The sequence below is a fragment of the Leucoraja erinacea genome, chromosome 5 (genome assembly GCF_028641065.1).
Source record: "Leucoraja erinacea ecotype New England chromosome 5, Leri_hhj_1, whole genome shotgun sequence".
Taxonomy (NCBI): domain Eukaryota; kingdom Metazoa; phylum Chordata; class Chondrichthyes; order Rajiformes; family Rajidae; genus Leucoraja; species Leucoraja erinaceus.
The window spans coordinates 39,654,841-39,668,928 of record NC_073381.1 but is presented as its reverse complement, the minus strand read 5'-3'; the positions used below and the strand labels follow the sequence as shown (position 1 = coordinate 39,668,928).

At 42.9% G+C, this 14,088-nt stretch overlaps 1 protein-coding gene across 1 annotated transcript in view; it reads right to left on the bottom strand.

Moving 5' to 3' along the window:
- The window catches only part of laptm4a (lysosomal protein transmembrane 4 alpha), a 29,189-nt gene extending 15,368 nt beyond the window's left edge, over positions 1 to 13,821 (bottom strand). Inside the window, exon 1 of the mRNA XM_055635400.1 lies at positions 13,634 to 13,821. Coding sequence (XP_055491375.1) covers positions 13,634 to 13,732 — 99 coding nt within the window. The 5' untranslated portion in view covers positions 13,733 to 13,821. The remainder of the gene's footprint in view (positions 1 to 13,633) is intronic.
- Between the last annotated feature and the right edge of the window lie 267 nt (positions 13,822 to 14,088).

Below are 14,088 nucleotides of genomic sequence, written 5' to 3'. Positions count from 1 at the left end.
TACAGAGTGCATCAACAGGGCTCGAAATTAACGGTTGCCCGGGTGCCATTGACCACTCAAAGCGCTACCGGGCAACCTAAACACCGAGTCATTTTGCCCGGCTTGGCAACCAGATACTGGTTTGTACCGAAGATAGACACAAAAAACTGTAGTAACTCCGCGGGTCAGGCAGCATCTCTGGAGAAAAGGAACGCAAAGTTTTGTGTCGGCGGTGACGGCTGTATTGCGTGGGCAAGATACTAGGTGCGTGGTGAGGAAGGGTCCCAGCGAATGACGGCCCCGAACAGCGGCTCCATCTCCTCCTCCTCCCGCCCCCCGCCCGCCTTGATAAGGGCCACTGCTTGCAAACCTGCTAACCAAAGATCTTATAGCAGAGCTCCGCTATAGGATCTTTGCCGCTAATGCGCTTTTTAAAAAAAACCCTCCCGCACGCCAAGGCCGGGAGGAGGGAGGGAGGGGGAGGCCTCGGCGTGCGGGAGGCTTTGTTTTTTAAAGCCGTTTTCGCCGTTAGCGGGATTGCTGTCGCGGCCGCTGCTGTGCGGAACCGATATTCGCTCCGACACTTCTGAAGCAGCTGCACCATAGATCCTATAGCTATAAGATCTTTGAGCTGCACCGCTCGGCCCCGCAACTTGCTGTTGGCTGGCGGAGGAGGGAGGTGGTGGCGAAGAAATCCCCAACGGCCAAGGCAGTGGGGCTATGTTGTCCGAGGAGCGCTGACCTTCCTTCCTCCCCACTTCGCCCCTCTTCTCTCTCTCCCTCTCGTATGCCCCCTCCACCCCCACTTTATCCTGGGACCCCTCCTCTACGTCGGCACTGATCCCCATTCCCGCCTCTATTCAGTCCTCACTGACATCCCCTGTGCTCCCCTTCCCATCTGCCCCTCCCCCTTCCAATCTATTCATCCTGCGCTGATCACCCTATCCACCTCGCATTAATTCTCCTGCCACCCCCCCCCCCCCCATCCATCCCCACACTGGTTCCCCAATTCACCCTGTACTTACCCCTTTCCCAGCCATCCTGCACTTTTCCTCCATCCATCCTGTACTAATCCACGCATTCATCCCATACTGACCCACCCTCCATTTACCCTGCACCTTCCCCCATTCATCCTGTAGTGAGTTCCCATTCATCCTGCACAGACCCTCCGATCCACCCTGTACTGACACCACCCCCCAATTCATCCTGCGCTGATCTACCACCCCACCCATCCATCCCGTACTGATCCTCCCAATCAAGAAGAATGGGGGGAACAGTCTGAAGAAGGGTCTCGACCCGAAACGCCTATTTCCTTCGCTCCATAGATGCTGCCTCACCCGCTGAGTTTCTCCAGCACTTTTGTCTACCCCCATCCATCCCGTACTGAACCTCCCCATTCAACATCACTGACATCCCCCGTGCTCTCCCCTCACAATTTTACCTACCCCAACCAACACGTACTAATTCACCTGCCTCAATATCCATTCTGCACCGACTGCCTTATGACCCCCCCCCCACCCGGCCCTCTATTCACCCCGCACTGATTCACACACACCCCCTTCCCTGACCCAATTGTCCTGGAAATGTCTTCAGAGTGAATGTTGACTATGTTTGATAACGGAATGCAATCAAATGTGTTTTAATTCCCAATGTTATTATTTGTTTTAATCCATAAAGATGGATTAATTAAATTGTGAACACGCGAAACATTAAAACCGCAGTGTTCGATTGTCACTGCTAACGTTGACACGTTATTACAGAATTCATTTTAACGGCAAATCAATGCTCTTACTATGGAGTATCAGTACTGTAGTTATTTAATGAGCAACATTCACAACTATACGTACGCATATATGTTACCATGGTCCAGGATTTATTGACACAGGTTGATCATACGCTGAATAATCCAAACATATTTTTGTTTGGAAGTGGAAAGAACTAATAGAAATTGCATTAACTGCAATGTGTAAAAAGAGTTGAGATACTGTCTTATAATTTTTGCTGCATGTCATTGTGGGATATATCATGTCTTGATTGGTGAATGTTTAGTTTGTGACTTTATTTGAAGCAGAAATAATATGCGAATGCTTCATTGAGTATAATTCCGACTGGTAACTACGCACTTTATCCGAGCACATTATCACGCGCGTCATGCAAGCCATCTTAAATGACCACCTAAACTGTATTTTGGCAACCGAAAAAGTTGCCATGGTTGCCCGGCTGGCAACAGGGGAAAAAAGTTAAGCGAGAGCCCTGATCAAAATCATCAGCCGACTCTTCAAAGATCAAAATCTTTCTTGACAATTGCAACCTCCCATCACTTAATGAGGAACGAGAAGAATTAGGTGCTGAGATTACAATAAAGTATATTGAAGAGACTATCAAATCACTGAAAAGTGGGAAAACGCAAGGTCCAGATGGGATCAGTAATGAATTCTACAAAAATGCAATGATTTAATTTCCCCATGTTTACAAGCCCTTTATATACATGCTTTTAAAGAACAGACCTTACCACAAACCCTTGCTGAATCAACCATTACACTGATACCTAAAAAAGATAAAAATCTTGAAGAGCCTGGATCATATAGAGCAATAGCTTATCTAAATACAGATCAGAAAATATTAGCCAAGACTTTGGCAAGAAGACTAAGTCTGTACATTAGTAAATTAATACACCCAGACCAAACTGGGTTTATACCTAAGCGACATTCATTTCATAATTTGAGATGCCCATTTAATATAATTTATTCACACAGAACGATAAATGAAGATTTAACAATTATTTCTTTAGATGCAGAAAAAGCTTTTGACCAAGTAGAATAGGCCTATCTCTTTACAGTGTTGGAAAAATTCCAACTAGGATAAAATTTAATTTCATGGCTGTTCAAAGCTGTTATATAACAACCCGACAGCCAGAATATTGACTAATCAAATGCTGTCACCTAAATTTCAATTATCCAGGGGTAATAGACGAGGATGTGCCCTTTCACCAATGTTATTTGCCTTAGCCATAGAACTCTTAGCAGAAAGCATCAGAGTACATTCGGGTATTCATGGATACAATACCAAACATACCAATAACAAGATATCGTTATATGCAGACGATGTACTCTTATACATCACCAATTCCCAAGTTAGTATCCCAAATGTATTAAACCTTATAGAACAATTTGATTCCTTTTCAGGGTATAGAATAAACTGGAATAAAAGTGAAATTATGCCAAAAAAGCTCAAGACCCTTCATAACTCCAAAAAATTCCTCTTAGAATTGTTACTGAAAAATTTAGATACCTTGGAGTCTACGTGACTAGAAAATACATCTCTCTATTTCAAACAAATTTCCCACCATTAATTACTAAATTAAATGCCCTCATTCAATTCTGGAAAACACTCCCTATTTCCCTTATAGGTAGAGTAAATGCCATAAAGATGGTTTCACTTCCACAACTCCTATACCTATTTCAATCAATACCGATATATCTCCCCAAAAGTTGTTTTTTTTTTAAATTATTTCTTTAGATGCAGAAAAAGAAATTTCATTTGGAACTATAAAACCCATAGAATACATAAAAGACATTTGTGTAAATCTAAAGAAAATGGAGGATCAGCACTCTCTAATTTCCTTTTCTACTACTGGGCGACTAATATTAAAACTTAATCTACATAGACGGATGATACATGTCAACAGGTAAATTGGTTAAAAATGGAGAGGGAAGATTGTTTGCCTTTTAATATAGGCGCAATTCTTCTTTCTCCAACACATCTGAATGTCAAAGTATGAGCAAAATCCAATAATACACAGTACCCTATGCATTTTGAAACAGTTGAAATTAAGTCTCAATCTGAGAAATTTCTCTCTCCTTTTACCAATCGCTAACAATCCCTCGTTTAAACCGTCTACTTTAGATAAGGTGTTTGCACAATTGAAAAACTCAGGAATTAAAACGGTGGGAGATATTTACGAGAAGGGGATTTTCCTCTCGTTTCAAGAACTACAGGAGAAATATAATTTGAAAGCAAGCAATCTTTTTAGATATCTTCAAATCCGAGACTATGTGAAAACATATACACAAGACTGTAATTTTATGGGTCCAGATATGCTAGACAAATGCATGAATAGACATGTTGATACAAGTAAGTTAATATCCTACATTTACAACTCTTTTAATTGCACATACCCCATCTTCTGAGATGCAACGGTAAGCATGGGAAGACGAATTGGGCTCATTAATTTCAAAGGATATCAGGGAGGAAAACCTACTATACATACACTACTGCTCTCTCAATGTCAGACACTCCCTGATACAATTTAAAATACTGCATAGACTACTATTCAAAGACCAAATTGAACAAGATCTTCCCAAACGTCTCTCCAATTTGTGATGAATGCCACCTCCAAGAAGCGACTATAACCCATTGTTTAAGAGGGAACTGCAGATGCTGGAGAATCGAAGGTTACACAAAAAAGCTGGAGAAGCTCAGCGGGTGCAGCAGCATCTATGGAGCGAAGGAAATAGGCAACGTTTCTGGCTGAAACCCTTCTTCAGACTGGACTCCAGCGAAGGAAATAGGCAACGTTTCGGGCCGAAACCCTTCTTCAGACTGGACTCCAGTCTGAAGAAGGGTTTCGGCCCGAAACGTTGCCTATTTCCTTCGCTCCATAGATGCTGCTGCACCCGCTGAGTTTCTCCAGCTTTTTTGTGTAACCACCAACTATAACCCATTCTTTTGCTTCCTGTATAAAGTTACAAAACTTCTGGAGGGGAATATTTGATATCTTCTCTAAAATACTTAAAATTAAATTGGAACCAGACATAAAACTGATCACATTAGGTATGTCAGAGGCCTGTTCTAAGCTAACGATATTTCAAAGACGTTTCGTCAATTACGGCCTAATAATGGCAAAAAAACTAACACTCAAATTTGCAAGCATATTCCATGCTTTAATTGTGCGGGAGAACTCCATGGAGCAGCCAGCGTCTCTGGATAGAAGAAATTGGGTGATGTTTCGGGTAGAGACCCTACTTTAGACTCCCTCCGGTTTTAGTGTTTTTAGTTTAATTTAAAGATACAGCGTGGAAACAGGCCCTTCCTTCGGCCCAGAGTCCACGCCGTACACTAGTTCTATCCCACACATTAGCGACGCAAGTCAAGAGTGTTTTATTCTCTCACGTCCCAGTTAGAACAATGAAATCCTTACTTGCAGCAGCACAACAGAATATGTAAACATAGTAATCTGTAAACAATGTAATAAACGAGAAAACAAAACAGTGTGTATTTACATATGAACATATAAGTATATATTGTTTGTGTGTGTGTGTGATACCCACACACAATTTCCCTCCTGGGATTAATAAAGTTCTATCGTATAGTATCGTGTGTGTAGGAAGGAACTGCAGATAAACACAAAAAGCTGGAGTAACTCAACAGGTCAGACAGAATCTCTGGACAAAAGGAAAATATTACGTTTTGGGTTGGGTCTGATAACGGTTCCTGCACACCTTTGGAATATGGAAGGAAACAAGATCACCCAGAGAAAACCAATGCGATCAAAGGGAAAAGGAGTAAACTCCATACAGACAGCATCCATATTCAGAATCAATTCTGGGTCTCTGGCACTTTTAAGCAGCAACTTTATGGTGTCTTGCTATTGAGGGAGTGCAGCGTAGGTTTACAAGGTTAATTCCCGGGATGGCGGGACTGTCATATGCTGAGAGAATGGAGCAGCTGGACTTGTACACTCTGGAGTTTAGAAGGATGAGAGGATATCTCATTGAAACATATAAGATTGTTAAGGGTTTGGACACGCTAGAGGCAGGAAACTTGTTCCCGATGTTGGGGGAGCCCAGAACCAGGGACCACAGTTTAAGAATAAGGAGTAAGCCATTTATAACTGAGACGAGGAAACACTTTTTCTCACAAAGATTGGTGAGTCTGTGGAATTCTCTGACTCAGAGGGCGTTGGAGGCAGGTCCTCTGGATGCTTTCAAGAGAGAGCTAGATAGGGCTTTTAAAAATAGCGGAGTTAGGGGATATGGGGAGAAGGAAGGAAAGGGGTACTGATTGGGAATGATCAGCTATGATCACATTGAAAGGCGGTGCTGGCTCGAAGGGCTGAATGGCCTACTCCAGCACCTATTATCTATTGTCAATGTACTGCCCCATAGTCTTGAACGGAATTAAAACATACAGTAGCTGTAAAGGGGGACATAGCGTGATTTAGAGATTTAAGACTGAAAATAGATAGTTTATTTTTTTTAGTAACCAAAGTTATCAGCGTATAATTTTTTTTGTGTGTGGGAAAACAAAATAATGTGGCACAGCTGGTCGACTTGCTGCCTCACACGGCATAGATCTGTGTTCGATCCTGTCCTCGGGCGCTGTCTGTGTTGAATTTGCACATTCTCCCTGCAAGCGTGTGGGTTTCCTCCCACATCCCAAGATGCATTGGCTTTGTAGGTTAACGGGTCTGTCCCAGTTGTGCAGTCATTTGCACGTCATTTACGCGATATAATTTGCGCATCACGACGCACGCATTACGCGTGCATGGTGACGTAGGCAGTGACGTGCGGTGCCCCAGGATTTTGGGATGTACAAAAACTTTGCGCGCCATCTGCCCTTAACTCGTCTCTATAAAATAGCCCCTAATGTGTAGGGAGTGGATGAGGAAAGTGAGATAACAGAACATGAGTGAATGGGTAAACAAAAAAGCTGGAGAAACTCAGCTGGTGAGGCAGCATCTATAGAGCGAAGGAAATGGGCGACGTTTTGGGTTGAGACCCTTCTTCAGACTGATGCAAGGGTGGGAGGGGTGGGAAGAAGACAGGAAGAGGCGCAGGCAATGGGCTGAGGGAGAGCTGTGAAGGGGAGGTGAAAGTAGGGACTACTTGAAATTGGAGAAGTCAATTTTCATACCGCTGGGGTGTAAACTGCCCAAGTGAAATATGAGGCACTGCTCCTCCAATTTATGGTGGGCCTCACTCTGGCCGTGGAGGAAACAGGACAGAAAGGTCGGATTCGGAATGGGACCGAGTTGAAGTGCTGAGCCACCGGGAGATCAGGTTGTTTTTTGCGAACTGAGTGGTGTTGTACGAAGCGATCGCTAAGCCTGTGCTTGGTCTCACCGAGTTTAATCATACGCTGAATAATCCAACCACATTTTTGTTTGGAAATGGAAAGAAATAATAGAAATTGTATTCATTGCAACATGTAAAAATAGTTTGAGATACTATTATAATTTTGCTGCATGTCATTGTGGTATATATCATGTCTTGATTGGTGAATATGTTTAGTTTGTGACTTTATTTGAAGCAGAAATAATATGTGAATGCTTCATTGAGCATAATTCTGACTGGTAACTACACACTTCGTCCGAGCACATTATCCCACGCGTCATGCAAGCCGTCTTAAATGACCACGTAAACTGTCATTAGGCAACCTAAAAACAGCTAGGTTGCCCAGCTGTAAACAGAGAAAAAAATTTAAGGAGAGCCCTGACAAGCATACTGTGGAGTGTATGTTGACTGGTTGCATCACGGCCTGGTTCACCAACTTGAACGCCCAGAAACAAAGGTGATTACAAAATGTGGTGGATGACCTCCCCACCATCGAAGGGATCAATAGAGGGCACTGCCTCAAAAAGGTGACCAGCATCATCCAGGCCCCACTCTCACATTTCACTCCTGCCATCAGGAAAGTAACAAGAGCCTGAAAACTAACATCCAGGTTCAAGTTCATTGCGGACAGCTTCTTCCTGACAATCATAGAAACATAGACATAGAAAATAGGTGCAGGAGTAGGCCATTCGGCCCTTCGAGCCTGCACCGCCATTCAATATGATCATGGCTGATCATTCAACTCCGTATCCCATCCCTGCCTTCTCTCTATACCCCCTGATCCCTTTAGCCACAAGGGCCACATCTAACTCCCTCTTAAATATAGCCAATGAACTGGCCTCAACTACATTATGTGGCAGAGAATTCCAGAGATTCACCACTCTCTGTGTAAAAAATATTTTTCTCATTTCATTCCTAAAAGATTTCCCCTTTATCCTTAAACTGTGACCTCTTGTTCTGGACTTCCCCAACATCGGGAACAATCTTCCTGCATCCAGTCTGTCTAACCATCAGCTATTGAACACAATGAACTCCAACCAAAACTCCAAACTACCTTGATTGCACTAGGGACTTTGGGCATTGTTTTTGATTTGCACCACACTTTAAAATTTATTGAACTTGTTATTGTTTGTTATGGTACCTACTGGGTACTATGTTTACGTACCTTTTGAGCTGTTGCAAGTAAGAATTTCATTGTCCTGTTTCGGGACATAAGACAATAAAACACTTGAGTCGTATTACAAGAAGCAAGACTCTAAAAAACATACACAGATGTTGACATGGAAGAGAATACGTGTATTATGTCGCAAGAGCATTATCAGAGATATTGCTGATGCTTAAAAACACATGAAATAAATTATATACAGCTTATAAACCCACACTTATTGGATACCCACAGTTTCTAGTTCATTTAATGTCATTTGAGGGCACTATGCTTATTCCGCTCATTGCTTATATTTCAAAAGCTCTTCGCATGGATTCCTTCAAGAACACCAAGTTGTATGACGTTTCAGTTACAAGTATATTTCCACCTACACAACAGTCACAATTAGCTGTTGCCCAATTATGCATTGCATGACAGAGCAAAACAATTTGCTGCCAGCCAGCCAAGATGAAATTACTTTATGACAACCAAGTGTTGTTGCCAGAATGAGAATAGGTGATTTGATGGTTAATCAATAGAAGTTTACAAAGTCATCCAGATGCACCTTCAATAATCAAATGATAGATCTTTTCAGGCAACTTTTTTGCAAATTATCAACAAGGAACGCAACAAAATGAAAGTATTCAAAAACCCAGCACATTAATCAGTAACTGATTACTGTTTAAAACAAGTAACAATATATTGGACTTCATTGCAAGAGGATTTTTGAACATAAATAGTGATGTATTGCTTAAATTATAGTGAACTATAATTCTGAAATTCTGCAAGACTAATTCTGAAATACAGTGTAGAGGACTAGAGCGAAAGACAGGATGGAGGTACTCACAATTCAGAGTTCATGCAAGGTTCAACTTGGTTAGTGGGACAGCAAATTTGTTATATAAAAGAGTTTAAGCAGACTGGGCCCTATAATTCTCTTGGGTTAGAAGATAGTAGTAATCAGGTTGAAAAGTATCCAAAATGGTTATTTCTCCTGAGGTTAGACACAAAATTTTAAAGCAACTCAGCGGGACAAGAGCATCTCTGGAAAGGAATAGTGACGTTTCAGGTAGTGACCCCTCTTCAGACCCAAAATGTCACCCATTCCTTCTCTAGAGATGTTGCCTGCCCCACTGAGTTACTCCACTATTTTATGGCTTTCTTTAGTATAAACCAGCATCTGCAGTTCCTTCTTACATATACTGTACATTTCTCCCGGAAGGATAATCCTTAATCAGGGGTTAGTCTCAAAACAGACAAGAATAAATCTTCAATCACAAGGGAGCTAATCATTTAAATTCTCTTCCCAACAGGGGGTTGTGGTCACTTAGTTGCTAAGTATGTTCAAGAAGGAACTGCAACATTCCCAGTTTAGTACAGGAAAAGGGCAGACAAAAAACATCATCCATAATTTTACCAAATGAAGCAGTAAGAACAATGGACCAAATTACCTACATCTGGCCTTGTTTCTTTCATGCACATGATCTGTACAGAATGCACTTTCCAAATCAGGATTAAAAAAATCAAACACAAGAAAAAGTTTGAAAAAACATGTCAATAGGGGTGAAGTGGAAATGTGACACTATAGACAGAAAAACACAAACTTTTGCCCTGGACTCCTGTATATTGGCACCATGACTAATGCATTTGGAATGTCTTGTCCTGAAGGTACTCCAAACACTGATGTGTATTGAGACAATGACTAATGCCTTAGAAATGTCTTGTCCTGGAAGTACCAATTGATAGAAAGGGCCTGTCACACTTGGCGATTTTGCCGGCGTCATATCAGTGTCGCCAAAAGATTTTGATTATTTCAATATCCAGTGACACCAAAAAAGTGGTTGCGACATTTGAAAAACCGGCACACGTCATCACGTCGTATTTTTTGATACGTCAGTCAATGATGCCGCTGTCGCCGAAAAAATTACCAAGTGAGATAGGCCCTTTAGATGCCTTTGAACGGTCTTGTCCTGAAGGTGCCAACTGATAAGAGACAAGCTCAGACTTGTCCTGGAGTGATGTATACGTGTATTTTTACAATACTGGAGAGATTTTAGCACGGAACATTAAAAATGTCATATCTCCACTGTTTCAAGTAGTATGGTGTAATTTTTTTCCAGCGATTGTTACTCAAGTATGCAAGAGATAGTAGAGATAAAATCAAGTTAGGAAATAAATTAATTCCCTGATGCAACCAGTTTATATCTCAAAAATATCAATTTTTTGGACTACAAAAATGTGACATGCTTTGGCACAATGAAATAAAGAGGCAACTTCTGCATTAATTTCATTATAATTCAAATCATTTTCAAGTTTGTTGCTTTGCAGAGATGCATGTTTCACAGTAATAAGCAAAACTTTTGATGAATTTGGCTGTGCTCTGAATGGCCATATTTCAGAGTGTAACAGTGGTTACTCGGTGTCCACCCTGTTTTAGAGTAACCATCGCTACACCACAATGGTAAATTAAGACCAAAGAACTTCCCAAGGAGATTAAACATTTTCTAGTTTGAAGAACTCAATAGGTAATGAAATTATGAGAAGTAACATTAATATCACAATTCTGCAAAAGCTGCTGCATGCCAAAATTAGTGAATATTTTTAGTGTCCATCATCGCACGAGTAACACCACCATTTTGCAGTAGTTCAAGTTACATTTATTGTCACATACAATACAATAATACAATACAATTTATTTGTCACTTGAACCTCATAGAGGCTCAAGTGAAATGTTGTTTCTGCAGTCATACATACAAGAAAAAAAAGACCCAAGACAACACAATTTACACAGACATCCATCACAGCGCATCTCCTCCTCGCTGTGATGGAAGGCAAAAAGACTTATCTCTCCCCTGCACTTCCCTCTCCCTCTCTCACCAATTGGTACAGTGAGATTTGTGTTACCATACAGCCATACGAATAAAAACACAATATTCAATAGAATTTAACATGAACATCCCTACACAGCGGAATCAACGTTTCCCACTGTGAGGGAAGACAATAAAGTTCAGTCATCTTCCTCTTTGTTCACCCATGGTCGGGGCCTTTGAGCCCTCTGCAGTTGCCGCTAAGGACGGCCCGATGTTCAGGCCCTCTCGCTGGGATCATCGGAGTTCCAGCGTCGGAACGGAAGAACACACCCAGCGGCTTGGAGTTTCCGAATCGGCCACTTCCAACCGTAGACTGCGGCTCCTGTAGTCCACAGACCGAGCTAGACGGAGAGTCAACACTGGCGACCCTCGGCAAAAGATCCCAGGACTCCGCAATGTTAAAGTCACGTTGCCCACGGCTAGCAGCTCCACAACCGCAGCTCCACGGTCTTAATCAGCAGGCCCAACACTCCCAACACAGGCGATCGTCCCGCTCCGCGATGGAATTCAGTGCTGGGCCTCTGCTGAAGCTCTGGCCGGTCTCCGGCGGGAAAGGCCTTGCCAATCTAGTTCGTAGGCCATGAGGGGGTGGCGAAGATGTGACTCGGAGAAAAGACGCATCTCCGTCCAGGTCAGTGACTGGAAACGGTTTTCCCCTATTCCCCCCTCCACATAAAAAAGGCTAAGAAACCTTTAAAACAAACTATGACATCCTAAAAATAACAAAAAAGGGTGAAAGGAAATACAACGGCTGGCGAGGCTGCCACACTTGATGGCGCAACCCGATAGTAGCTGTATTTCCATCAAATTATGTACCTGCAGTCTCTTATTATTTATGGACAATACTTCCATAAAGTTTATTTAAAACATGAGAAAAATTAGAAAAAAAGAAATACTGGAAGAAACAGGAGACATTTTCATTTTGGTGCCCACCCTTGGACACTGTGTAACGCGCATAATGCACGTTTCAGTAGATAACACGAATATTGCTCATTTGCTCACATACTCCATGTTTATAGCAAGAAAGTACATTTGTATGTTGAAAAACAGCAAAAGTGAAGAAATCAGCTGTCATGCTTAAGAAGACCTTCTAAATTTCATGTAACGGTTGTTATGGTGGACACCAAACATAAAGTGTAAAAAAACGCATAGGTACAAGGAATTTTGTTCATTAATCAAATTTTCTTAAACTTCATGAATTTCCTCTCCCTGTCGTGTACTGCTGCCGTAAGGGTTTTTGATTAATCTGAATCATGTTGAAATAATTTAGTTGTGAACTTCAGTTTTATGTATGATGTCACACTTATTGTACCCAGTATTGTAAAAACGCACATATTGGCTGCATCTTGTGACCCTGACAGGCTTTGGAATGTGTCCACATGGCATGTACAGTATAAAAACAGCCTGTGAGTTTTTGTTCAGAGAACTGGTGGCGCGGGGAAATCAAATGCCTGTTCCTTACTTGACTGGGGTATCCCCGACACTTCCGCCAACTGATGATTCAGTAAAGTTTGAGTTGGTTTACCTAACCCATTGTGTGTTGTTACCAACCCATTGTAAATAGGGAACTTTATCAGGGGGGTTTCTTTGATTAAACTAGAACGTTTACTTAGGTTTAAAAATGAATTCGACAACTTTAATTTACTGCAGCAGATACAGTAGTAGAGAACCCAAATGCTAGTTAGTTCAAGTACAACTGCCAAAATTCACAATTAGAACAATCGTAAATAGGAGCAGCGTCAGAGGCTTTGTCTCAAAACAAGGGAAGCGTTCAACTCTTGGGGAATATAGGAAAGGTCTCTGGCGTAATCTGAGAACTGATTCTCAGATCATTACGAGTGTCAGATTTCCATTTATCCAAAAAACGTAGACATACTCAAACAATTTTGGTCATCAAGGGTTATGGGGAGAAGGCAGGAGAATGTTGTCGGGGTGGAAAGATAGATCAGCTATGATTGAATGGCGCAGTTGACTCGATGGGCCAAATGGCCTACTTCTGCTCCTATGACCATATGAATTTATTCCCCCAGATAAGGAACATTCCATTAAAACGACAGACTCATTAAGCCATCTCTCACGTAAAGGGGATGGGCGATAGGGTAGAAACGAAGGTTTGATCCGTTCCCAAATCCGCGGAGAAAGGATGGAGTGAGGCGAAGGAGGAGCGGAAGCGACAGTATTGGACCGTTCCACGGAGGAAGCACCAAGAGTCATATGTTCCAGATAGAACAATTAAATTCCTACTTGGAGCAGCACAACACAATATGTAAACATTGTAAACTGTAAACATTATAATAAACGAGAAAAATAAGTTCAGTGTGTGTGTATGTACACACAGATTCACATAAAACAAACAATAATAGTGCAAGCAGACACAACCGATACATCACCCCCCGAGTCTAAGCACCCGGAACCGGTCCGCCTCCCCAGCCCGGATCCGCGGCCCGCGGCTCCACCCGAGCCCAGGCGGCCGTTCATCCGCCCGCCCGCCACCGTCGCCGCCGTCGCCGCCGCCGTGCACTCACCATGTACCAGGCTCCGAGGACGATGGTGCCGGTGCGGACATGGCAGAAGACGCAGCATCGGGTGCTGTAGAATCGACCTCCGGTCGTTTTCAGAGACATCTCCGCGCTCGTTCACTCGCTCGCTCCTCCACCGACCGACCGACCGACAGTCTCTGCCGCCTGACCCCCGGGGTCACGTACACGTCACCCGACTGACAGCCCGCTCCTCCAATCCAGGCGCGGCCAAGGGCACCCGCGCCAGCCGACCAATGGCGTGACGGCAGGGGCGGGACCTTCCCGATGACGTGACAGCGGGGGCGGGACCCGTCCGGTGACGCAACACACATTCATTTTCCCTTCGTCACTGCACGTCATGGGCTAGCAGTGGGCGGACGGGCCGAGGGGTTTGGGTGTGGCGCGGAAGTCATTTAGTCTGAAGAAGGGTTTCGGCCCGAAACGTTGCCTATTTCCTTCGC